We start from the raw sequence: 25,639 nt of genomic DNA, 5'->3' as shown, positions 1-25,639 counted from the left end.
TCCAACAGGTGGTTACCGCGAGTTGTAGTAGACTTTATTCAGATGTTTGGCCGATAGAGGGCGATCATCACTCCATCGATGTACAATCTGAATTCCCAGGACAGGCGTACAATTCGCAAAGTAACAAGACAAACGATTCCGAGACAAGAAAAAGTTAACCCAATACAAGTAAAGATCGATGACTCATGAGTTGACAAATGGATAAGACCCGAGCTTTCAAAGGAACGATGGTGTTTCTTTCTCCGCGTTTAAAGAGATGGCACGTGCTGCCATGGTAGCAACGAGACATCGCTTAAAAATTTTGCTACCAGTAGTTCGAGTAATTCATGATTTGCAAAGCTGCTGTCAATATTTCACGATGTTGGGTTAGGTGGAAGCATCGCATGATTTCGAAATATGCAGATTGATGTATGCTATAATTGACTATGACACAATATTGCATTGTTTCTGAGCAGATTCGTATCCTATTGATTAATGCGTGATGTGGAAGAGAGGCCAAAGGGTTATCAATAATGGACGGAACGAATTGTTTGCAAATTGTCAAAGATGACAATTACAATTCCATGGACGTCAGTTTAGTTCGGGTCAAGTGGTAAATAAATGTGGCAAGGGCCGATACGTTTCAAAGTCCGTCTACTTCCGCTGACAACTGCCCGTACCGATGGACGTACCTTGCCGAAGACGTCATTGTTTTCCCTCGTGATCCGCGACATATTTTCAATATGTAACCCGTTATACTTATAGAATTGAACATACCGTTTCGCGGTTACGAATACAACTAGTAAACGAATGCATCTACAGTGATTTTCACAATACCGTGCAGCTTTTCTGTTTGATACAACCACGCAGAAACCAACAAGAAACTGTATACATGTATGTCTAACTTCAACAGCAAGATCACATATTTTGCTACATTTAGTATAAATGGAATAATGTATTGCAACTCCATGCAGACATTCGGGCGCCAATGTTTTCTTTAGAGTCAAACACCCGGAAAAGGGCTAGCGCTAGTAAAATGTCCTTTGCTGTGTTCATTCGATGTCTTCAATCTTGCTATCTTAAAGTGTAGCATGTCCGGTTTCTTATCTGTTTCTGTGTGGTTGTATCAAACAGAAAACCTGCACGGTATTGAGAAATTCTACGTATGTGGCCTTCGAGTACTTTGAACCGAACGAATGACACATAATCATATTTCCGCCACACAATATGAAAAATACTCGAATTAATCTAAATCAATAGTTCAACATTTATGCATGAACGTAAACATTTCCAAAAAATCACGCACGTATTACTAGTGATAATTTATAACTTTATACAATACGCAGTCTACTTTTTGACCGCATGGGTTAGTGGTCAGAATTCTGGAAGTTGCAGTGACACCCCGGCCAAAAAGTTGGGTTATTTTGTCATTAAAGAGACATGGGCCAACTTCAGACACTATTTTTTTTTCTAAACGTTAACTACATGTACTTTAACAGAAAACTCACCTTGTATCATAGCCACGTTGAATTTTGTCCTGAAAAGTGCACACCATATAAATATGCCATTGGCATGTTTACATATACGAATTTGCTCTGATGTCAGAGGCACACGTTTGATGCACCGTCGGTGTGGCCTATGTGTAATGCTTTACATGCACAGAGCGTTAAAGAAATATATAAAAATATGATATATTAATATCAAAACCAACACATCACACAACTGCAAAGTTAGTTCACTACTGATACTACTATTATAGTTATAATTTATAGAATATCGAGGAACAACCGCTGCTTTTAGGGTTATAGGTAAGGTCCGAAAGATTTCCAGTTATTTGTGTTTCAACTGAAGACAGTAAAGAGGTATCACCTATAATTGTGAGATTTGTAGCATAGTATTTATAAGCAACATGGATAGATAATTCAATGACGTAATTTGGGGATCCCAAATATTACGTCATTCATATCAAGATCACAGAGAAAATGTACACACACAAACCTGTCAGCTTCATATAGTAATCTTTACTAATACAGGATACTTCTTTAAATATATAAAGATAGTTCTTTAAACATCTCCCAAGAAGTCCAGTGAGGGCCATCCCTCATGGGTTCAGTATTAGTGAAGGAGGAAACTGGAGTACCCGGTGGGGGGGGGGACCTGCGTTGTTCAGTAGAGTCAAACTGAACGACACTCTTCTTACTTACAGTGTGGTAAATTTAACCACTCAGCCATCGCCAACCCTGCAGAGCTGTTATACTAGCTGTTAAACTTGTAATTGCAAAGCACAAATCAACATAAAAACTATACTGTGTAGAGTTTATGTTAGCTAAGTATGTATACGCGATGATGATAATATATAATGGTGTGTCCAGGTCATTTTAAAATTCGCACTTGAAAAGGCAGTTGACCACTTGGGTAATAAAACTCTATAATACTGACATGAGTTCAATTCTAAGTTCAGTAATTACCTCCATTAGATGCTATTTATAGACGTACACGATACACTATAAACTTTCTTTCAATTGAGTCTGAACAATGGCAATCAACTTCTTGAAACAAACGACAACCAAAGCTGATTCGAGTATATGTCTATTATGTGCAAATCTACAATGGCGTGGCTCGTTTCTTCAAATGGAGACTGGAATTGCTACAGAGATGACACTCAGAAGGAACATTCTTGTATTGAAAAAACAACCAGACAAATAAAACAACCACAACTCTAACTTTTAATCATAGATAAACAGTTTTGATTAATATCAGAGAAGTTTTATCTGATGAATGGAAATATAAAATTTACAATATCAGTTTTTATGATTGTTATAACTCTCATAAAATATGTCTCTAGCAGTCGAACCGCTACATATTCCACCCCTCGAGTAGTATGACATACTAGTGCCATGTACATTTAAAGGCCAGTGATTTAATCCTAGGTTATCGCATTAATATTATTGTACATCCACTATGGTGATATCTTATCAATCATTCTTTTGTTCAGTATAAAACCTGATCATATAGCTCTATCAGACAACTGGGTTTTTTTCACACCTAAACTGAACCCTGACCTGTGCTGGGCCTTTATTGTTTTATTTTTTTAGACATTTGATGCAATGATCGTTAGCCTACCTGGAAACTTGAGAACGGCTATCGCTACACTATTCCGTTATCCCAAAACTGAAATTTGGGATTTTCGTTTGGGAACGGAGCGAAATTCAAAACAATTCAAAATGTCAGTTAGGATAGCGGAATAGTGTAGCGATAGCCGTTCTCAAGTCTCCAGGTAGGCAAAGTGATTGTCAGGTTTTTTTTGAAACCTTATGTTTGGACCCTCGACGGCCTTTTCACTAGTTTATGGTGTGACCGTGGATCTATTATTGATCTCAATAACAGATCCATGGTGTGACCGTGAGTGTATTAGCATTCTCCCCAAATACATCCATCGTGTGACGTACCACTAGTGTCAAACCCATGACGGAAAGTATGTTAGACAATATATTATCCTCCATTTTCGTGTAATTGCAATATTTCATTCAGATATGTTACGCCCATTTACCAATTCTAGCCAGCAACCCTTCATTATTGGTTTAATGGCAAAGTAACGTACAGATGATACCCAGATCGGTCTCATTTGTGACGGCATTGTTCAGGAAGTTTCACTTTAATTAAATTACCAAGGTCAAGTACGTCTTTTTTTCTAAATTGCTTTAGTACAATAGCTAGGGTGTATTTTTTTAAGAAAGGAAGAGTAAGTGGCCATCAACTTAACTATAGAACCAAGGTGATAACATATGCATAGACATTGTACATTTACAATGAAAGTAACACTACACTATCCGTTACACATATAATATGAACTTGGCATCAACTTACGAACAAAGACTAGGCAGTCTCATTGGTGATAATGAATACTTTCAATAACTACCAAAGCCATCGGACTACAAAGACCTCATACACTATGAATAAGAATATTTCATACCAATTTCTATATTAAAAAACTGTATACTATTTTTACTATATGAGTTAAATGAATCAAACTTGAGAACAAATTAACATTTGAAGCGTTTCTAAAACTTGTGATTTTTTACTTAACAATGTAAATTTCGGCATGTTTTTGTCAAATCGGGTGAGATATACTAAATACCTTCTATTATGGAGTGGGAATTGCCCCCGTATTATCAAACTCATGGATTGCCAGAAAGCGAGCCCAGGAAATCTGTGCTTCGAGAACTCGATCCGACATGTCTCCGTTCACTTCCGCAAAGACCCACCGTGTCGCAGTTCTCGAAGTGCATAGACAGATATCTAGAGCTACCTTAAAGTTATTTACATAAATGTCTCTATCTATCTCTCACATCTTTCTTTGTCTTCCTCTTCCTCTGCCTCTATCTAGGGGTTCTTTCTGTCTCGTCACCTTCCTCTATGTCCAGCCATCTACTACCTTTGTGCAATGTCATATACTTTACCTTATAAGTACATAGTTCACCTAAGACGTAAAGCTATGCTGGATGTGCGGAATTTGTTATTAAGTGTTGACAATTATAGCTTTTGGTGTTATCATTACTTTAAAAAAACACGTTTTTGTTGAAAAAAAATCGCGCGCATTAGTAGAACAAATTTATACACATATACACACATGTACAGACACACACGCACACACGCACGCACACGCGCGCGCACACACACACACACACACACACACACACACACACGGTCTTTGGTTTCTATACATATACAACAATCTTACAACTACAATCCAAAGATATCGATCCTGCTGTTCAGATTCAAGTATAACTCATTAGACATCGCTTGTTTACATCTCAGTCTGTGATTTTCCTTTACTCTCTTGTAAACCAGTGAAGCAAAATCACAAACAACGATGTAAACTGACTACACTATACACTACCAATACAAAGTAAATACACACTCAGACACTGGTATATATAAAAAGAGAATTTATTGAATGTGACGTCATGATGTGATGTTTTAACATCCCCAAAACAATAAACTTACAAAAATATGACAATGAGTGTCAAACAGAATTTACATAATATAGTTCACAGTAAAATTATATACTTTCAACTCATATATCCGGCTGGTATGGGTGAACAAGGTTTTCCTTATAGTAAAGCGAATGAGAAATTGATGGGTTGGTGGGGGGAAGGGATACATTCTTGCATGCCAGGATATTTTTGTGCTGAGGCAACGGACATCTTGGATGGTGCTGTGAAAAAGCATGTGATTTAGCTGATGGGGGAGGGAGGACAGGGAGGGGGTCATGGCAGAGCAGTCAAGGGGGTGTACATTCATAAGAGACACCCCTCATTGCCTGAAGGCTGGAAGCATTAGATGTGGCAAGATTTTAATGACAATTGGAAATCTATACAAATGTTTGGTGATGACTACTTTGTGCAACTACATAAAACTTTCCCACACACTAGTAATTAACATAGATTGCACTTAAAGTTTGGAAATAAAAAAATCAAACTTTTCTTGTTACTTTGTTCAATAAAAGTCCAATCAGTTAAAATCAAGAGAAAAAATCAGGGGTCACCGTACAATTTTTAGAAATAGACATCAAAATAAGGAAATTTAGAATCCAATATGGCCGCCAAATATTGTGTTAACTCTGGGGAAAAATGAAAGATGGTAGATTTCCTTGTAAACAAGATGGCGAACCCCAAATTTCTTATATCGTTTCAAAAGTTCAAGGAACAAGTTTTCAAATGGCAAAGTTTGGAGAAGTTTGAACAACTCTGATTTTCGAGGAAATTTATCCTAAAGGCGCATTCTATGCCACAGTACAACTACAGTGCATCTAACATGTATGGAATAGTGTTTACATGTATATAGTGTCTAGGGTTGTAAGTTGTATGTAACTACAGAACTGGGGTAGGTGATCACAATCAGCCTCTCGTTATAAAACAAAAAGTCAATAAATACAGAAAATAAACCATTATCGACAATTATCAAAATCCCCTTTTATCTGCAATTATCAATTATCAAACATTATCAGCTATTCTCAGAAATCCTCTATCATCTCCAGTTATCAAAAATCCTCCATTATCTGTAATTATCGATTATCTTACATTATCTGCAATTATCAATTATCATACACTATCTATAATCATCAGAAATCCCCCAATTCTCTTAAATCATTCATTCTCATACATTATATGTTGTTATCCTCTCCAAGCATCTATTCTACGCCGAGTGCAACAACAAGTTTAGTAAGGTATAAAAAGTTTACGTTTATCAAGAGTTTCAATTCCTCTCTCCTTGGTGAACAGACTACACTAAATTATAGATTCATGCTTCAAAATTCGGGAGTGTTTTGCAATAAAGGTACAGAACTTGAAAGTTTTTTTTTAAATATTATTATACATGGAATAATTTATACACTGTTGTTAGTGACATACTTTGGTTCAGGCAGGAACAAACTATGATTACACATGCCTGCAGTGCAATGGACAATATGGCCCTGTAGAGGGCGCACTACTCAACAATTCATAATTTTTATAAGGTTTATGAAGCGATGTGATAGCTGTGAAATGGATAATTATAAAGTTTCAGTTTGTAATATGTACATAAATTTATGTACTTCTGCACATGAAACAAGAATGGTTGGGATTCTTAGAAGTGTTTGTCAAGAAAATAATGGTGTGAGAAAGCCTGTCACGTCGCTTGGAACTGGCTGGAAATAACGCTCTGTTCATGCTTTCGGAGTTTCATGGTACCATAATATCCGAAGTAGGCTGTGAACCAATGGTATTTGTTACCTATCCTAGCATTAAATCTGGTCGAATATGACTTGACTGTAGAATGACTATGAATCTGAAAACTACTTTACACTAGCAACACATTTGTTGACTGCAGAATGACTATGAATTTGAAAACTGATTTGTGCTCACCACATTTGTTGACTGTAGAATGACTATGAATCTGAAAACTGTTTTATGCTCACCACATTTGTTGACATTGTTTAGTGCTAATATCAAATATGGGTTTTTAAAAAAATAGTTATGTGGACTTATCAAGTAATTTATAAATATAAATTTGGCACTTAATACAGAAATATCCACACTACAACCTAAGAATCAAAATTAAAATATTACCAGATATCATACAATTTACTATGATATACATACATTCATGCCTAAAACTATCCCAAGTGATGTACATTTCACATAAAAAACATGGTAGACTGCAAACAATAAACAAACACAAATAATTCTACCCTTTTCATCAAATTTTACATTTCCCTCTGTACAGTGTCAAAATTCATATCACTGCAATAAAACTATGATTATTATTGAATGATAACAAACATCAGCAACCATTGTATTTCCAATCTCCTCATCTTCTGACCGTGAATGGCATAAAAACAGCAGATGATGGTCACTAGGTGGCGCTATACACAATTCCCCTAAACAGGTAAATTTTATTGTGTTGTTACTACAGCCTGCTTTTCGCTGTGAAATTATATGAAAATATATCCTCTGTCGCCAGTATCTGGAATAAAACTTGTGACAAACCAACCATGTATAATATGATAGCTGCCATAGTAATTATTTGCTATTCATGCAAAAATAATGTAACTGTGTGTTGGAAAGACAACCAATACAACCAATACGGAGCATGGAACAGAGGGGGGGGGGGGGTAGTTTTAAAGAATCCCAGGTGTTACTAAGGTGATATACATAAAGAAACTGATGGTAGAATTGAGAAAAACTTGGGGGGAAGATTGGGGCAACATAGGTGGTATACTTAAGGAAACACATAAATATACATAGCATAATGCAGGTGGTAAACCAAGGTGGTATTAATCTTCAGTAGCTAGTGAAGTCAATTTAGGGTAACCAAGGGGAGCTGTGATCAGGAGGAAATCTTTTGGAAAATAAAAAAAATAATTAAAAAAAAAAAAAAAAAAAAGGAAATCTAGATGGCAGACCAGGGGTAACCAAGGAGATAGACCTAGGCTAAAAGGGTAGCCCAGGTGGTAAATTTAAGGTAACCCAGTTGACCAATGGTAGTGTGTGTATGTCAACAAGGTAAAACAAAATAACAAACTTAGAGAACAGAGCAACCTTAGCAGCTACTACTTGTTCACTTGAAATAATTAGTCACATACAACTTAAAATAAATACAAAAAATTTGCTGTTCTGTTTTTCCTAGAAATATTGAATTTGTTTAGAAGTCCATATTTATTTGAGCAGCGCACTATCTACAACAAGCAGTTACTGTGTTGATGATATATACACTAGAGTTGTTTTATGATCATACCATTCATAGAGTTGTTTGTCGCTGTTTTATGGCGATACGACTTGCTGTGTAGCCTGTCGTTATGGTGATATGACTCGCTGTGTGGCTTGTCGTTATGGCGATATGACTCGCTGTGTGGCTTGTCGTTCAATCTTGAAATCATACTGGTACTTGTTATTAATCTCGACATCTGACATGTAGGAAAGTTCAGGTATATCAGCCTGTAAAGATAGAATACAAATCTATGTTGTCACTAAAGTAATAACATGCTGGACAAAAACACAAATATGCTCCAATTCATAGGTGCCACAGTCACTCTTCCCCAGTTAGATACACATATCCCTTCCCCAAACATTCATACACACACACACACACACACACACACACACACACACACACACACACACACACACACATGCATACATGCATACATACATACATACATACATACATACATGCATGCATGCATTCACACACACATACATACATACATACATACATACATACATACATACATACATACATACATACATACATACATACATACATACATACATACATACATACATACATACAGCTGAGCACACACAAACACACAGTCACACATCTATTCACATGTCTGATAGTACTGTAACTTACCTGTGTTAGTGTCTGTATAGCATCAAATCTTGTATCAAGTTCAAATGGAACACCTTCAATGCCTGTAATTCAAATAAATTCATACTTATTAGATTAATATATGAACTGTTACCATGGTTTCAACACATAAGCTATATATGCCATAATGGCCCCAAACTGCACTTTTTCTCTGTTCGCTTATCAAAGTACAGCCACAGATAACATCGCAAACACTTGTGTAAACAGTCATGACTAGACTAGACTAGACTAGAGTAGACTAGACTAGACTAGACTAGACTAGACTAGAGTACACTACACTACACTACCCTGGCACTAACACATCACACAGGGTTCTATTAATATATGTTTTTCAAGGCTACTCCAAAAAGTCCACTGCAGTTCAAAAAACATCCGAGCAGTCCAGTTACCTGAAACTTATGGGTGTGTGCCGTTTTTAAATATACACAAGTGATGTTTATAACACACAGCCACATCACAAAACACTACAAAGGCATACCACCACAGGAGTTATTATTAACACAAAGATATCATGGATATGCACAAATACCGGTACCACACGAATGCATGTTACCAATCACTGAACAACTAAAACTCAAAATTAGAGTGTTGATTAGGACAGTACACATTGTAAATTTTACAAATTGTCACATTTAGAATTTCATGCTGTAAGGTGAAAGGTTAGGACACATGCAAATTAACTAGTCTGTATTAGTAATAATAAAATCATATTAATAGTGCACAACACAATTATCCACAACTGGTAGAGTTTGTAAAGTCAAGACTTAACTATGGAATTAACATCAAATTCTGTTCCATTTTCTGAAATAAAGATTATATGGAGAATATATTGTTGAATGTTTATGGTTCCAAGAATTGATAGAACAGTAAAATATAGATACTTTGGAAGAGTAAGTTTAGAAATGAATGAACTGGATCAAAAGAATATGATATGTGTCTATTTGTAAGTATGTATAATATGTCTGTCTTAATGTTTAGTTTTTGTGTTAATTTTTTTATATGGATGGTTGTTTTCAAATTCATGACAAAAAGTATCTGTTAGTCTCCTTCACCACCTTTTTCTAGTGTGAGTAGGGGGGGGGAGAGGGGGAGGGGGTCTGGAACAAATATGATCAATTTTGCACAGTATGACGAGACAGACTTAGGAATCATTTAGAAAGACTATTTTCCTGGCAGAATTTGCTAAGTTCCTTTCTTGAAAAAAATCTGCAAATGTCTGTTTTAAAGTGGCCATATGGATGGGGATTGGGTCTTTATTGTGAAAAATTATGTAGGAAAAATGAACCAATGAACCTGCATCTCACTCATAAAATGCCTTTATTTGGATATGTGGCACTCCCCTTTAAATTAGAAGAGCACCACATTTTTTTTCATGTGAATTTTTTTTTCATGTGAAATTTTTTTTTCATGTGAAATTTTTTTTTCAAGTGAATTTTTTTTTCAGGTGAAATTTTTTTTTTCATGTGACTGCTCTACTTAGTATAAGTACACTTACCATGGGGACTTGTTTGTTGAGTTGGTAGTTCCTGTGACCTTTGAACCTGTGACCCCGTACGTATCGGCGACAATGAAGCAGGACCAGGTACAACAACAGTAGGTCTAGAGTATGGTAGGTTACTTGATGGTGGATTACTTTGTCTGGAAGTATTAGAAAAGGAATCGAGAGTTTATGGTTGCCATCTTGAACAGCTTGCTAGTAACCGTGCATGCTCTTGCACCCTCCACACTTCTAGTTCGCTCTTGCAAAACAAGGACATACACGCATTCTAGACGAGATTGATCCTAAATCTATTGACTACTATTCAGATAAACACAGACGGAGTAGAAATCATGAAAATATACTTTAATGTTTGTAATTTTCCTTCGCCAAGCCACCATTTTGTGTGGGGATGGAATATGTATTCATGGGGGGGGTGGGGGTGGGGGGGTGGGGGGGTGGAATACATTGAATGAGGATGGAGTATTTTACAAGGGGGATGGAGTACATTGAACGGGGATGGAGTGCATTTACGTGGCTGGAGTACATTGTAACGTGGATGGAGTACACTTTTTACGTGGTTGGAACACATTGATTAGCACCCCTGTAATAGTGTCCTCACAATGTATATAACAATGCCCTCACAAGGTACTAGTATGTAACAGTACTCTCACAAGGTATGTAACAATGCCCTCACAAGGTATGTAACAGCGCTCTCACAAGGTATGTAATCATACCCTCAAAAAGTACATAATAGCACCATCATAAGATTTGAAAGAGTAGATATATTAGACTTACTGATCCATTGAATAAGTTGGTGGCATTGATAAATAGGATGGAGGCATACTAATCATACTTTGTGGTTGTTGTTGTTGTTGCTGCTGCTGCTGTTGTTGTTGTTGTTGTTGTTGTTGTTGTTGTTGTTGTTGTTGCTGCTGCTGCTGTGGTATCGGACCAACTTTTAGGCAGATCAACATGCCATTTAATTCACTGTGAAAAGAAACAACATTCTGGTGAGATTCTAAAACAGTTTTATAAGATTTGTCCCTCTACAGACAGCCTGTGGCTAAAATAAATAAATAACAATAAATTGTACTAGAAATAGCTAATTTACAATTAGAACTGAGCATGCTCAGATGCAAAGGACTGTGGGAATATTGCAGTAATGCCCAGTCTGGAGTGATCTGAAGGATTGGGTGGGTGGGTGTGTGTGTGTGTGTGTGGGGGGGGGGGTTTGATTGTCTAGGTAAACTTGACATAATTATTTGTGTGAATATTTACATTTCTTTTGCATGTTTATCAATAGAAAAAGTGTTTCCCATAATGCACCATTCAATATGGCAGATTTCCAAGTTCTCTGTTTGAGAACACACATTCTTAAGAATATCAACCCCTGCTGCTCATAACTGGCATTTGGCAGGTACAACTTGAAATACAGTTAATAGTATCGGTATTACATATTTCACTCCTAAGGCCTAAAAAAATTGTGTGGTTCCCATTATGTTCAATTTTAGAATAGTTGGGGTAGGTAGATTTTTTATTTTATTTTATTATATTTTTTTCTGTGTGAGTGTCTAATTCAGGTTTTCCATTGTTTTCCAAATGTTCTCTGTGTTATTTATTTCTTTCTATCAGATGTACAGCAATTACAGATTGGAAGAACAGTTTTATTTTGTCTTTGTGATTTGATGTCAGTTTCTGCATCCACTCGCAATTTTTGCGATTTTATTATTTTTTTCTCAAATGTGTAAAAAAAAAAGTTTACAATCAGCAGTGAAAAGCTAGGTGGGGTCAGGTAACTGGAACCAAACAATTATTTTTTTAGACCTAAGTATTGTGAGAAGGCAATCTTGACTACATTTGTCCTTGATTGGCTGACAGTTCACATATAACATACCCAATCAGTGTGTATCCTGGAGGTGCTCTCTTAGCCCTTGCAAGGAGTATCATATCACAAACTGCAGCTTGTGTGTTTTCTCTTGGCAACATTCTCACACAGAGTTGTTTCCTTTTAAGTACACTTTCCCCTGTATGTCAAAGGTTAAGAGGTTAATACACTTTCCCCTGTGTGTCAAAGGTTAAGAGGTTAAAAATCAAAAATTGTCAGTTCCTCTGGTTTTTGTTAAAGGTATTCTTGAACTGACTGTATACAACCTAATGTTGTTGACCACTTTTTAAAATAATTATTCAACTTTTACAATCTTTTTAATGCTTAGCACGTGATGATGATACTGATGATGACGATGTCGGCAATGATGGTGGCAGGTACACACACCGTAGTAAAGATGTGGAGTGAAGCGGGTTGGAGAGTATAGTTCTACTAGTATCTTGCTTTGTATTGTATTGTACTGTATCATATCTGTACTGTTTTATATCGGTTATTTTTTGTATTCCTTTTGAACAACCAGATACAATATTAATTTTATACATCGTTTTAGTTAACATGAATATACCTGGGTTAAATACTTTTCACGTTACTTTGTTTGAGAAAACTCCAACCCATACTCAGTTAAATTCATGAGAAAAAAAAATCAAGAGTCACCATACAGATGGCACATGAAAAGGATATCGGAATGAAGCCATTTCAAACAAATTATGGCAGCTTAATACTATTACAAAAATATTTGTCCCCTCTCAACTAAAACCAATACCAGGTGGTCTACTGTAGAACACACTGACCGAGATTTTGGTAGCATCATCATTTTACTGAAAATATATTTTTTTTTAAAACTTTTTTTAAAACTTACGTGTATCTAGAGTTGTTGGTATACTTGACCAGCCTGGTGGAGGTGTATCATCAGATGTTAAAATTGCCATGTCAGCTAAAACATTATTTATTCTACCCTGTGAGAAAAAAACACAAAAAGTTTTGAAATACTATAGAAGTACATGAATTTCATAATACTGTACTATCAAACACTATGAATCCATAAAAACAATATTTTGACAGGATGACATGATTGATACTTCCAGTATAAAGGTTAAAGTTGAAAGTTCAAATCCATGTAATGGAATTTGTTACAGCTTTTCGAAAATGATCATTCTTCATGCATTTCATATAAATTCCAGGTGAATTATATAATCATCTTTTAAAGTATGTGATGTTATCATCATAATCACATTCATTCTTACATTCAAAATCGACCTCAAATATGAATACCTCCAAACTGAATACAGTGACTTAATCTTTTAACGAGTGTGATGTTATCATCATAATCACATTCATTTTCACATTCAAAAGAGATCTCAACTTACATTATCTAGTGGAAAAGTTCTAGTAATACAGAAATATCGCAATGTTCTCCGACCAAAAAATGAATCCCTCCATAAATCAGCATCCTGACCTTCCACTGTTTTACTCAACTGCAAAAATAAAAGTAAAGCATGTAAATATATGACCTTTGACCCAAAATTGGGTCACATCGAAAAGTGAAACTGCTGACTAAGCATTGCAGTTCCTTTGTTTTGTACATTCAAGTGAATATTAATAAGCACTGAAATATTTGCAGAAATCTCAATTTTGTTTGTAAAGAAATCCGCTTCTATTAAAACAAGATTCCGGGAACATTGTTGACATACCGAGTCAAAATAAACCGTCGTGACATTGAATTATATAATTATAAAGGCTACATGTTAATTACTATCATTAGTATTAGTACTAACTCAGTAACTGGGGAGGAACTTGCTATGTTGGACAAAACGGATGTAAAAATGGCTTTTATTTATTTGAAGTTTCCTGCTATGTAATATATATACCTAAAATTCCCATCATTATACGACGGTGACCGTGTGTGAAACAACTTCTGCCTGGTGACTCGAATGATGTACTGGTAACTACTCACCACTTCGTATCCATTCGGACACTTGTTTTTATCGGCTACAACACAAAGTCCAGTGATGGGGTAATCAGGAGTCAAAGCTCCCCTCAAACTATTCATATCCATTGACATGGCTGGGGCAGCGTGAGTATGTATTCGTTGCTGAATATGAAACGTGCTTTGTGTATTTGATGCTGAGATAAAAACAACTTTCACTGTTCACGCAGATGCTCTGCGATTCGAAATCTCTCGGTTTAACACAACAATTTCCGCGGTTATCAAAGCATAATCCGGGAAAATGTGATAATCTTCGTGTTGAATACGGCTCACCAAAGTATTTAGTACCGCTCACGATGACCTATGCCCAATACGGAGGAAAATATTAGGTAAAAACATGTAAAAGAATGTACCGAGTTGGATGTCAATATCTCCAGTTTCACTTCCGGGTAACATAATCTCGTGAAATTCTGTCAATCAGACAAAATCTCGTGTGAATTGCAATGGGCTAGTCTATTTGTCGAACAGTGTCGGACTCATACAAACGAGGGTTTACGGATTTTGTTTTAAGATATTAAATTATCTGAAATATGTTCAACTGTAAGCTTATGCGTAAATAAATCTTTTATTTGGTGAGATATATTTTATTCATCTATCAATACAAGGTATTTTATTATTTATAAACGGAACGCCAGCTGTTGTATCGACATCTATTGAAATATACATTACACCCCTACAATAATAATGGTCTGGTCTTTAACAAATGCGGCGCGATAATCAAATATGGCGGACTACAGTATGAACTTGAGAAGTTCGGGACAGAAAAGGTAACGGGTTTTTCTTGTGATTAACATCTCCATGTTCTTCAACAGTTTAGCATAGACGTTAAGGGGAAGAGATAGCATTCCAAACATTTACGTTTACATTGTAAAAGGGCTTGATTGGCGGGTTTGACACGATCGCTGTGTTGTTTTCAACGGTAAGACCATTGGACTCTTGGAGGTAGAACACAAACCCCTTTCCCACCTGACAGGACTAACAATAACATTACAATGTAACATTAATTTGGTGTTTAGTGCCAAACCTTTTTGAAAGTCGGGCAAAAGCAAAAGAAGGTGACGCTGGCGTGACAACTGAATTAGTAATACTCCTGCCTATAAAAGGGGAATTTTAGGTACCATTACATGTGCAAAATACTACACAATATTTGTAAATATTTACTTCAGTTTTGTTTATTTTACAGGAGGGTATCAGAAATGGATGAATCACCGAGTGATCGGAAAGCAAAGAAAAAAAGACGGTCAAGTTTTGTGAGAGGGCGTAGCAGAAAGTCACTACCACAAACAGAGACTTCAGGTACATGTACTATTCACCCCCGGCCCCTACCCACCCCCACCCCAGGATTTGACCATTGATCTATTTATCTCCACAGTCTATGATTTGACCAATAGGGTTGAAAAAACTTCTATCTCTAAACTGTGATTTGATACCTGTAACAGTGCATGATCATTTGATTTGGTAAAATACCATTGATCAACTTTTATTCAAAAAAAGAGCTGACTAGTAGTCTAGACCATGAGATTGCGATATGATCAGCCAATAATCGATGTTTCAGAGAATGTCTGATTTTATCAATTGAAATCTCAATAATACTGATACAGGCACTAATACTTTATTATTTTGTGCATGGATCTATTATTGAGATAATAGATCCTTACCTTGTGTTACTTACAGCCATTGTATTGTCTCCAAATTATCAGGACAGCAGCTTACATGTACGGTTGTACCTGTTTTGAGCCTTTGAAATATTCTTTTATGGTACAGTCTACTTACGAGAGATGACAAATCACTCCACGAAAAAAGATCGGTTCACTATAGGCCTTTCCAAAATTTGCTATGGTGGTGCTCTGCTTCCTGTCTGTGTGCACCTTGGGGGTATACATGGTATAGGTTACTCAGTTAATCATAGAGCACTGCTGCTTTCCTTGATGTCTGAACAATACGAAAAAACATCCCTAATATTTACACTTCTACAGAATACCAAGGGACAAAGCTCTTAAGAAATGGTACAATAAGGTGATGATAACCCCAATTTGAGTGAGAGTGCTGTATTTTCGATTTCCTGTTTGTAGTCTGAATGGCCCATTACACAGTAATGGCAAAACATTTTACAATTTATTTTTCTGAATTGACTTCTTAGACTGATTAGTTGCCTCTTGTCAGTACCACTTCCAATATACATGCTATCATATATTTCTCCTACCTCCCTAATAACACAAAATAATTTGTGAGAATGAATATTCATAGACTCTGGGTTGATACTTAGTAATGAAAATTTCTACTCACGAAATCAAAATATTTCTCAGAAATGAATCCCAAATTTTCATCGATGTCTACCACTCAGTGGTTGCAGTCCCTTCCCTTGCTGTGTTTTCATCATTGTCTTTGTCATTTTCTGTCCACAAATGATGATTGATGAATATAACTAGTTTTTTGTCAAAGATTGTCAAATTATATGACAGCTGATATACATGTACTAGTATCTTGTGGATGTAACGTTATTTATATTGGGGGGGGGGGGGGGGGTATGCAATGATAGTATATTTTTTATTTATGTCTGTGTCTTTTATATTGTTATATAGAGTTACATAAGAAAATATCCAAAGAATTGCCACCAGAAGAGAGACTAGAACAGCTACAGCTTCTTGCAGCAGAGGTAAGCTACATCATGTATAGCACTCTAATCCACATTACCCCCATCATCACAACCACCACCACCACCATCACAATCACCACCATCACAATCACCACTACTATCACAACCACCACCACTACTACTACTATCACTACAACCATCACCACTGCTGTCACCACAACCATCACAACCACCACCAATACCATAACCACTACTGTCACAACCACCACCACCACCACCACAATCACTACTATCACCACCACCATTACTACGGTATTCTACAATGAAAACAGTAGTCACTGGCATATTAATTACCATTTATATATGTATATCAATTATCATATAATGACCAAACTTTATTCTTCTGTTTGATCCTAAAATTACAAGTCTTTTTACCCAAGTAATTCTATAAGTTATAACAGAACCAAACAACATTTCTAGAACGGAACAACACATGTACTTTGTACAACCATGTGATGTTTAATTTGAGTGCCAGAGTATTGTAGTGATGATACACAGTCAATGGCTTTTACAATGTGCTACAATTACTTGTATTTTGGTATAATTTGTAAAGAGTCAATATAGGATATGACTGCAGCGCTATCTTTATCTACCAATATGTAAGAACCAAAATAAGATATATTTGTGACATACTTCCGACAAGGTTAGGTGAAACTGGCTGTACCAAATTTGGTGAAAATATATGATGTACATGTCCACAAAGTTCATATAGTGGAATCCTAAGAGTGAGTATCAGTATGTCTGACTCAGAATGTGGACACAATCTTATTTTCACTGGAAATATAGAAAAGCATGTACACTTAATATATATTGACTGTAAGAATGGCTCTAATACAGTATTTGAAGTTCAGTATTTTTTTCAACTTTTACAGAATGCATTTAGGAAATTGGAAGACGAATTTCCACTGCTGGATGCATTATCTGAAATCAAAACAGAAGGTATGGCAAACATTCATCTTTTATAAATTTGGTTGATGATTTTTTTTTGTGTGTATTTCAAATATTTTCGTCTGGCAATTTCAGATTTATAACAGCTTGGTGGCCAATCTCTCCCAGTGATCACAGGGCGATTAGAATCACACAACAGAGGAACCGCTTATCACCCACTTGTGTAAATCTACCACATTGAAGAACAATATATTTAGTTTGTGTCTATCTTAGAAAACATGAAGGCTGGATTACCAGTGTTGTATAAATGTCAATAGTATGTACCCCACAAAGATGCAAGTAATCATATATGTGATAATAGGCTATTGAAGTTAGGGATAGTTTTGCCAAGATTATAGCAAATCTAATCCTTGGACTATTTTGCAAATGAACATTACAGCAAAAAGAGTGGAATTGTACTTGTGTACATGTATTATTATTTGACTGTATTTGAACTTGATAAACTTTTCTGAGCCAGACACTCCTCTTACAATGTTGAGAATAGTAAAATATATGTATGGGGAAATTAATGATGCATGGTTTCCTTGACAACAAGATGGTGAGCAACTAAATTTTTGTAATGATTTCAATAGTACATGTACAGGGAACAAGCTTTGCATCATGGGAGTCAGCATAAATTATTATTCATGGTTGAACAATGAATATTCATGAGAGCTGTTTTACACTGAAATGAATAAGCACTGGAGCAGTATGCCCTCCAATGATAGCCAAATGTGTTGTGTGTCAGTATGATAAAAACTGGCATTTATTGTCAGTCACCACATAGTAAGAGATAGGGGAACATCAAATTTTGGTGCATCACTAGAAATTGTTTGCATCAGTGGTTCATCAAATTGGCTTAGAGAGCACACTGCTTAGGAGTCATGTTTATAGTTGATTTTTTTTTGAGGATTTCCTTGAAAACAGTACAATGGCCTGCCAAATTCCAGGAGTGATTTCAAAAGTACAGAGAACAAGTCTTAATATGGCAAAGTTTTAGATAATTTAAGCAACTTCAGTTTTAAAAAAAAAAAGGTCCCTGATTTGTGTTCTTCCGTGTCACAGTAAACTGCATGAGTTACACAGCCACAACCGCTATACAACTTCTTCATTTATAGATTTGATGTTCTTGACATCTGAGGAGCTTTCTTAAAAGTGATGAAATGAATAAGATTTAGAGTGGTCACGCCGGGTTGTTTCTTGATCATATTTAGCATGGTTGTGTTATCATCAGAGGTAACAAAACACACTTTTTTGTAGCCATACTCAGGAAGGCAAGACGACATCATCAGTCTGAACGAGATGTGTGCAATATTTTTATTTCTATATGCTGGTTGGGTATAGCCAAACCCAGGGCTGCCATTCTCGTGACAAAGTGACCATGACACTGGTTCATCTTGGTTCGGTGCATATACGGCTAACGATGGAAATTCATGGATCAGTTTCCTCACGACTGGAAGAGCAGCTTGTGTACAGTAATGGGTCTTAGATACAACAAGCTGTGCATGCTCAGGTTTAAGTGGTGCAGTCGTGTATCCCTTCGGTAGTTCTGGTATCGGTACTCGCTGTCGGTTACTAGCTATCGTATCTCTGTCCAACGTTCTCACGAACTGTTGTTGGCTGAATTCTTTCCTTATCCGGAATCCATGCTTACTCATGTACTGGGTGATGGTTTTCCGGAATTTATCATTCAAACACATGAAGATGACAGTGTCAGGATTACAGGACCCAATCAGGCTGTGCTCAATAATTCTGACTTTGTCTAACATCGATACTAGTTGTTCCTCAGCTTCACTATACAGAAACCAACCACCGATGTCTCTATCTTCAGACAGCACAGAGGGACCAAAACAAAATACCGTCATGGAGCCCTCAACACTGCCATCAACAAATATCTTCATGTTTTCCCATTTCTTGTCAAGGACATGCCTCACAAGATTGTGGATTGGTAGGGCCTCTGGTTGCCTATCTTCAAGATGCTGTACAAGAATCTGCAAGGCTTGTGGATCTCTAGAAATATCCATAGTTTGTGATAAAATATTGTAATACAATGATGCCTAGAAAGGACAGTGTAAAAACTATTTGCATTAACCTTTGGACTATGAACTGTTGTCGTAAAGGTCACACACATCAGATCTGTTCATTGACCTGAGTGGCCCATAGGCAAGAAATATGACTTGGTACAGTTGACATATTTCCAAGGCTTGCGGCTCTCTAGAGATATCCATAGTTTGTGATAAAACACCGGAACACAATAATGACTATCAGCCGTACATATAGTTTGAGAACTATTTACCTTTGGACTATGAACTTAGATGTATGTCAGTTAAAGTCAAACAGGTCTGACTAGGCTAATGACCTGAGCTGTCAAAAACAAAAGACTGTAAAGTTTGGCCACTAGGGTTGCTGTTCAAAAACTCTTATTTCACCAGAAACGGTGGCCAAGGTGATTAGCCCCAACGGGTCTGTCTGTATTTGTTCATATGTCAGTGGACTCACCCTACATTTCCTATCTCAGCCACCCACAAGTCATGTTCAACTAAACCTAACACAAAAGTCTGACATTTATATCCTAAATTCCAATATCAAAAGACAAAGGTTGTTAAGTTTTGCCACTAGGAGTGCTATTCAACAGCTCTCATTTGACTGTGACAAGAAAGGATTGCCAGTGTCATTGTAATTATTAGCCTCCAATGGGCACAGCTGGCCCAGGGCTATAGGAATGAACAGTTTCTGTCCATCTGTCTGTGTTTGTTTGTCTGTCTGTCTGTCTGTCTGTCTGTGACCTATGATTTCAAACATTTCTGTGATTGTGTCTTATTCTTATAGCAATGGAAGTAGCCAAGAAATACTCTGAAGACTGCAAGAAAGAAGAAAAATTTGAAAAAGCTTGTGGTTCCAAAAAGTAAGTGTCTTTGCTCTGTATTTCTGTTGTCTCGTCTTTTATCTTTTGACTTTTACAACTCTCAAAAAATACCAGCAGGGGTGAACAAATCCACTGGTCCTGGGTCCAGGACTAGCAATTTTTTGGGGCGGACCACACAAATTTTACCTTGTCTGGTCCATCGGACCAGTACCTTACTGTTAATGACTATGTTAAAAAGTCCTTTGAATACACAGATTCATAGGCAAGATTTAATGTTTCACATTAGCGCGACCTGGGACCACTAAATTCTTTCAGCAGGACCACTAGATTTTTTAAGGCACTGGTCCGGGGAGCACCAGTTCACAAAATGATTTGTTCACCCCTGACCAGTGTGTTTGCTTGAATGAAGTGAACCATGGAAAGACTTTGTGCAAAGACAAAATTAGCTAAAAACAACAATGTAACTGATACAACAGTGAGTGTCTCTGATGTAGGTTCAGGTGAAGCTTTTATCAGTTTGTTTATATCTGTAGAAGGTATTTATTATAATGTAATGTTCAGTAAGTTACAGTCAGTCATTATAACATGTAGCATTCTATCAGCAACCAGAGTAATGGGATCTGGGGTTCATGTGGTGTTTATACTTTGATGATTATGTTATCGACACTAATTACATTGTATGTCTTTGCATGAAACGTGTCTCATTCCTGTTTACCACAAACAAGCAAACACACAAAGAAACAAACACAGAATTGTTTTTTCATGGGTTGTATTTGTCTGAACAACGTTACCTCCTACATACATGTTCTTGGTCTTTATGTAGCGGTGTTACATTTTTTTCCTTTGATGTCTCAGCTCATTACAACAGCTGTCATCCAGGTGGGTTAGGGGGCATATATCATTAGCAGAAACAACAACAGATCTTTCATTCTGTTATATTCTTCCAAACTCACTTTCTTCAACTGATAATTTTTTTTATAGAGTACTGCCAAATAAATGGAACCAAGACATGATGGAAGCTATCCAGGAAGTGAAAAACTATGAAAAGAAAATACAGAATGAAGGCGAAAAGTGGGATGAGTTGTTAACTATATATACTGAACTAGCTGATAGGGCACAGAGGTAGGTTCAGAATTGTTAACGGTATTTGATTATACAGAACTATTTGATTTAACAATATACTCGATTTCAGAGAAAAACAACAAATTTGAACTTGTGCCTTATTTAGGGATATTGATTGGGCCACATTGCCCCATGGGAGTCAGCAGAGATACATATGTAATAGATGAACAATGAATATTAATGGTATTTTCACTGAAGGTAATAAGCACTTAGGAATCATGAATATTTATTGTGTTGTAAAATCATGAAATGACTCTCCAGAACCCAAAGTTTATGAAAATGTCTTTATTTCTATGGGTGGCATTCTTCATTTAAGTTTGCATTTACAAAGAAAGTCTGTTCTTAAAGGTACTCTCAATCATTAGTTTTTCTTAAAATTTCAGTTCTGTTTCAGAAGAATCACTTAGTGATCCACCTAAAAGTTCACTGAATTACGCCCAGCGAAAACTGATGAACGATATGCCAGACCTTAATGAGATGTTGAATTGGATTAGTGATACTACCGAAAAATTACCACTACAGGTAAGTCTACTGTATCATGATTTTTTTTTTGGTTTTTTATGGTTCGCAATACATCATATTTCATGGTTTGGTCACAAGGAGTTCTGTGCACAAGCTATTGTGGGGCCGCAAGTGAGGGCCAGAATAATTGAAGGGGGAATCATGCCATTCCTAGAAATTTCTGCAGACTCCCATGATGCAATAGCCCATAGTAAAGGCAAAAACATCAACTTGATATTTTTTCTGAAATCGCAAGTAATTCTAAATCATGTAAAATCGTGAAATGACTCTCCAGAAGGTATAGTTTTTCTGAAAATGACTTCATTATCTGGCATGGCATTCCCCTTTAATGCATAAAGTCGGCCGACACAGGGAAGTTAGCACACATTTTCTCTTTTTGTTCTCACTGAACTGTTTTTTTTATATCGCCTACCAGTACTCAAAACATGCCGAACCATAATTTTAAGGCACAATATGTTGTTTTCCATACATTTTGTTCACAACTTCATGTATTGCCATTATAACGAATTTTTACCACTCACTTTGCCAAATCTTGGGTACTATTTTGCAAATCTTCCAAACAAAATGGCCACAGCTTGGATGACTGGAGTATGACATGTTGTTTTTAATACCGTACTTGATATTATTGAAGTGATGTGAAACTTAGTCAATCTAACAACTGGTTTGGGGTTTTTTTTATTTGTTACACCTAGATGGATGAAATACAGCAGTATGTGGAACAAACTGATCAATTTGAGAAATGTACCCAAATGTTCATTTCAAGTCAAATAAAGGCTTTAGGTAAGTTATTTTTACAGCCAAATGTATTCCATGATGTTATTCTCTTTTTTTGACTGCAATAGACACCACAGAAGTATTATTACCAGCCAATGAAATAAGGGCATTTAGGAAGATATACAAGCTAAATATAGGTGTAACTATCAGTGGGGAAATCATGCAAATCACACAAGCCATATAAGGGCTTTTAGGAAGATATACAAGCTAAATATAGGTGTAACTATCAGTGGGGAAATCATGCAAATCACACAAGCCATATAAGGGCATTTAGGAAGATATACAAGCTAAATATAGGTGTAACTATCAGTGGGGAAATCATGCAAATCACACAAGCCATATAAGGGCTTTTAGGAAGATATGCAAGCCAAATATAGGCATAACTCTCAGTGGGAAATCATGCAAATCACACAAGCCATATAAGGGCATTGAGGAAGATATGCCAATACAAGTCAAATAAAGGCAAAGCAGTCATACAAACCAATTGTTGATATTGACAATGTCAATCAAGCCAAATAAAGGCATAAATGGGGAAATCAATTTAGATCATACTAATCATACAAGCCAAATAATGGCATTGAGGAGTCTAATAAGCCAAATAAGGGCATTGAGGAGTCTAATAAGCCAAATAAGGGCATTGAGAAGTCTAATAAGCCAAATAAGGGCATTGAGGAGTCTAATAAGCCAAATAAGGGCATTGAGGAGTCTAATAAGCCAAATATGGGCATTGAGAAGTCTAATAAGCCAAATAAGGGCATTGAGGAGTCTAATAAGCCAAATAAGGGCATTGAGGATTCTAATAAGCCAAATATGGGCATATTGGAAGCTATAAAGTTCAACAGGTCAAATAAACAGTAAACACTGTTCTAGTATTTCATTTCCTACTAGTAGGATTACTTTCATTATCATTTCAAATTAATCAAGCCAGGGTTATAAAGAATAATGTTCTAAAATATTACGTTATTCATTTTGTCTTCAAAGATTTTGTGTGACTCATAACTCTGTAAATGGCATACATGGACAGCTTTCACATACACACTTTTTATTTTATTTATTTATTTATTTTTTTATTACAAAGAATCCAGCAGTTCTGGTGCCTCCAAGAAGAAAGATCCTAAAGAAATTATGCAGAAGATGTTGAAACTTAAATAGAGAAATATTGAAAAACTATACATATTTACACACACAAAAAAGGAAAGTGTCACCAGAGGGCGCTATACATCTATCAGTATTTTATTTAACCAGCTCCAGATACCCTGATATAGATATTATATTAGTCAATGCCAGATTTAGAATTTTTCTTTGGATATTTGTACCTATTATGACTAGAGTGTACTTTCTTTCTTTTTTTCATAAACCTGCAGAAGAGTCAATTTATTTGAGAAAATGTAAGAACTTCAAACACTGCCCTAAAAAAAGTGTTTATTTTTGTACATATTGATTAAAAAATGTTTTGAAAGTCCAGCATAGTTTGATTTTTAGAGAAACAGGGCTACAGTTTTGTAATTTAGAATGGACATCTGACAAGAAAAGGTATGTAGAATGAGTATTGGTTTTAGTATTCATGTTATCTTTATGGACAATGTATTCCTACCAAGTACGTGTAGGTATCTATCTTAGGCCTTGTTTTCTTGGTGCCGTTTTCAAAAGAAAATGCAATATTTCATTGCGTAAACACCTGCATTTGACATGGAGATGCCACAAATGGGCATGAAAACAACAATTTTCAAATGCTGTTGAAGGTGGATCATTTTCAAAACTCTCCATTTTTTATTTAAAACTGGCGAAAACGAAATGATTTTTAAAAAAATGGAGTGATTGTAAGTGATTGTAAGTGATCTAGGAATGATTCCATTGAGGATGTACTTACACATGAATTGAAACCATTTTGTCAAATATATTTAGAAAATGTAAAATATTTTTTGTGATGATGCTTCAACTGGAGAATTTTAGGGGTCATTTGAAGAGATAGAGGCTACATGTACACCATGACATTTTCAAATAAAAACGCTAAAATCACTAATATTCTTTTTTTGTTTTAATGTATTTTCATGTGTTTACACAATTAAAAACTGCAAATGTTTTTTGACTTTACATGTGAACACTGAAGAGAAGAGATAGAAAACGATGGTGTTGCACATACACAAACTAGTCTGTAAGGTACGCCATGAGAGGGCGCCCTCACACGTCAGTCAACCCCTCCAAGCAGATTGCGGTGAGGGCAGAACGATGCGATGTATCTTGCAGCCTGATACACAAACATGACAAAGCAAAAATAATGATCCCCCATAAAAGTTTTATTAAGTAGCGCCCTCAACGACATATTTTAGTCCTGCCAGTGACCACTCTCCGACTGTTGTGGAGAGAAGATTAGACTTGTCATATTTAACTGTAAATTATACAGAAATATGTCTTTAATGATGAGCATTAAATATTGAAGAATATGTAACAAAGTACTTGAAAAAAGTTATTCTCTGTTATCAAAATCTGTGTTGTCATAATTTCCTAAAGTACACATCAGTGAGACC

The 25,639-nt window shown here is 36.1% G+C and overlaps 1 protein-coding gene and 1 pseudogene across 2 annotated transcripts; one reads left to right on the top strand and one right to left on the bottom strand.

Moving 5' to 3' along the window:
• Positions 1-8,135: 8,135 nt before the first annotated feature.
• On the bottom strand, positions 8,136-14,620 carry LOC144441447 (multivesicular body subunit 12B-like). Its single transcript, XM_078131022.1, has 8 exons — positions 14,212-14,620; positions 13,625-13,732; positions 13,117-13,213; positions 12,267-12,396; positions 11,168-11,359; positions 10,388-10,530; positions 8,875-8,936; positions 8,136-8,456 (listed from the first exon to the last, which is right to left on the bottom strand). Exons 1-8 carry the CDS (start codon positions 14,317-14,319, stop codon positions 8,349-8,351), a joined length of 948 nt encoding a protein of 315 aa, XP_077987148.1. The 5' UTR covers positions 14,320-14,620; the 3' UTR covers positions 8,136-8,348.
• Positions 14,621-14,977: 357 nt separating this feature from the next.
• On the top strand, positions 14,978-24,278 carry LOC144441504 (uncharacterized; annotated as a pseudogene). The gene is made up of 9 exons (XR_013481247.1): positions 14,978-15,011; positions 15,428-15,546; positions 16,827-16,900; positions 17,773-17,839; positions 20,657-20,732; positions 21,675-21,815; positions 22,199-22,337; positions 23,030-23,117; positions 24,190-24,278. The product of XR_013481247.1 is annotated as an uncharacterized LOC144441504 (transcript).
• Positions 24,279-25,639: the final 1,361 nt, after the last annotated feature.

Source organism: Glandiceps talaboti, chromosome 10 (assembly GCF_964340395.1).
Source record: "Glandiceps talaboti chromosome 10, keGlaTala1.1, whole genome shotgun sequence".
Classification (NCBI taxonomy): domain Eukaryota; kingdom Metazoa; phylum Hemichordata; class Enteropneusta; family Spengelidae; genus Glandiceps; species Glandiceps talaboti.
This window is presented reverse-complemented; position numbering and strand designations above follow the sequence as displayed.

Bases quoted from the DNA above. Each gene is read 5' to 3' on its own strand.
- LOC144441447 (XM_078131022.1), bottom strand. From the start codon at position 14,319: ATGTCAATGGATATGAATAGTTTGAGGGGAGCTTTGACTCCTGATTAC. The intron at 12,397-13,116 runs GTAAGTTTTAAA...TTTGACATACAG, and splicing joins ACCAACAACTCTAGATACAC to GGGAAAGTGTACTTAAAAGG. The intron at 10,531-11,167 runs GTAAGTCTAATA...TAATACTTCCAG, and splicing joins CCAACTTATTCAATGGATCA to ACAAAGTAATCCACCATCAA.